This window comes from Saprolegnia parasitica (genome assembly GCF_000151545.1).
Source record: "Saprolegnia parasitica CBS 223.65 unplaced genomic scaffold supercont2.1242, whole genome shotgun sequence".
In the NCBI taxonomy this organism is placed as follows: Eukaryota; Oomycota; class Saprolegniomycetes; order Saprolegniales; family Saprolegniaceae; genus Saprolegnia; species Saprolegnia parasitica.
The window spans coordinates 1-2,204 of record NW_012157636.1 but is presented as its reverse complement, the minus strand read 5'-3'; the positions used below and the strand labels follow the sequence as shown (position 1 = coordinate 2,204).

The 2,204-nt window shown below is 59.4% G+C and overlaps 2 protein-coding genes across 2 annotated transcripts; one reads left to right on the top strand and one right to left on the bottom strand.

The window, feature by feature from the left end:
* Positions 1–122: 122 nt before the first annotated feature.
* On the top strand, positions 123–345 carry SPRG_18490 (hypothetical protein; the record flags this gene model as incomplete). The annotated part of the gene is made up of 2 exons (XM_012357932.1): positions 123–174; positions 197–345. The coding sequence occupies 2 exons, from the start codon at positions 123–125 to the stop codon at positions 343–345; spliced, it is 201 nt and encodes a 66-aa protein (XP_012213322.1).
* A 285-nt stretch (positions 346–630) lies between these two features.
* SPRG_18489 (hypothetical protein) lies at positions 631–886 on the bottom strand (the record flags this gene model as incomplete). The annotated part of the gene is made up of 2 exons (XM_012357931.1): positions 631–740; positions 790–886. Coding segments are annotated over 2 exons (207 nt in total), but the record flags the coding sequence as incomplete, so codon positions are not given.
* Between the last annotated feature and the right edge of the window lie 1,318 nt (positions 887–2,204).

The window sequence follows — 2,204 nt, the reverse complement described above, 5'->3', positions numbered from 1 at the left end:
ACGGTCAAGGCGATCGAAGCCTTCAATAAGACAACGACGACCACGACGACGGCCAAGACACCGACCGACGACGGCGCCGAGTACCGAGAAACCGCCCGTCGTGGCCGAGGTGCCCAAAAACGATGGTGCCACCGGTCGCACTCAAGATGGAGGGCCGACTGCTGTGGGGGACTCGTGCTGCTGGGCTACTTGCTAGTCTTGCTCAGTCTCTGGCGGCTCGGGAGCCTCCAGCAGCGAAGCGTGGCGCTCCAAGAAGAACAAGTCGCGCTCCTTCGTGCGATGCTCAAGTCGATTGCGGACGCAGAGCTGCGCGACGTGATGCAACACGTGCTTCCGCCGCACTAAGACAGACTGCCGCGTGCAATGTATTTTGTACATATTGTCGGTGTGTATGGCATTGCTGTACAAGGGAGCTACGCAACGTAGCCGCCGCCGTCGTCGTCGTCGTCTTGGTACGGACTCAACGCGGCAAAGTTGAGTTTGGGCACGGTCTGCGGCACGCAGTAAGTCGCGGTCGTGCCGGGTAGTACGAGCGACACATCGTCTAGCGACACGACGATGCATGGGGCACCAACTGTAGCCAGGGTGTCTACCGTCTTCATGTCCATCCGGCATCGAAGCGGTGCCGACTTTGCCGAGCGGCTCAAAGCGAAGCACGTGCCGTAGCTGGTCGACTTCGTTCTGGAGCTCGACGCAGAGCTGCTTGAGCGCTTGGTTTTCGGTTCGCGCGAGGTAGACATCTACAAAATGCTCCTTGCATAAAGCATAGTCGATAGAGCTGGAGCTCACCCAAGGGGGCGCCGACGTCATCGGACGGCTCGACGTACGCCGTGTCAAAATGCTTGTTGAACTCGGTGCGGATCTTGAGCAAAATGCCTGCGTACGTCTACGCACGCACGGTGAGTAGGTTGTGGCGGCGGAAGAATGATCTTGGAAACGAACGCGGTCCTGCAAGATGACTTGGTCCAATAGGTCCCGGGCCACTTGGAGCCGCGCGCGCTGCTTCTGAGGCAACTACACGGGTTCAGGGTAAATACCAGTCTTTGCATCGGCTGCAGCGTACTTGGGCCATTTCGATTTCGCCAAGGCGCTCGGCGAGCTCCATTTCCAAGACGGTCGCCGACGACCGAGCAAACTTGTGTCGACGGCCCAGCGCCATTGAAGCGTACGACTTGTGCGATGCGAGGCCCGTCTTCTTGGCGTACTTGCAGGTCTCGACCGAGGCGGGCGGTGGAAGAGTTCCGAGGTCGACGACCGCAGCCGTGGTGGCGAGAGGAGTGTGGCTAGTAAGGTTATTGTTGCCAAAGTCGCTGGCGTCAATGATCTTTTGACGGATCGAGGACGCCGACCGACAGCGTCTAGCATTGCGTTGGCAACGAGCCGCGACGTCGTGGGTCGCACCGGAGGGGTGTCGCGGGCCCGGTCGATGGGGCTGGTGACTTCTCGGGCTCGTTGTTGCTACTGCGCGGCGCCGAGTCCCGCCGCGTGAAAACTGGCTTCTACGGGCATATATGATTGATTACCTTGGGGCATTCGGTGTAGGTGGCGAAGAGAGACCTTGCGCTGATCGAGGCCGAGCTGCTTGGTCAAGAGCGGCTTGGACCCAAGGTGTGTGCTCGACTAGCATAATGCAACGCGTACGGGACACGCAGCGCATGCAGCGCGCACCTGCCACTTGGACTTGGAGGGCAGGCTTGGACGCGGCTTGCTCGCGAGCATCGCTGCCTGTCTACGCAACTCAGAGGCGAAACGCTGTGCCCGATTTAGTGCGGTTGAAGACTACGGATGGCCGTTTCCTCGGGCCCTAGTAGTCTCCTCGGTACCGAAGCGGTTGCTCCTTCTTCTTCTTAACGTCTCCTCAACACCCTTGCCCCGTGTGCGATCGCCACCGTCGCCACAATTGACACCGCACCCAGCGAACTTTGCATCGACGAAGCGTCTTCTACGCTCGACAACCGCATCATGCGCTCCATTTGAGAGACATCCAGCCCCAATGAAAGCATCATGACCCTCGCCAGCTTTTCACTTGGCAACGACCTCTGATGTGCGTACTGGCGCCGACCACGGCCCCCATATCGACCTCAGCAAAAGCCACGTCCTCGCGTGTCGGTGGTCTGGCGCTTGACGGTTGTTGGCTTTTTCCAGTGGCCCTCTGTCGCCTTTCTGGACGGAAATGACCGATGCTTTGTTGAGCGACAAAGTAC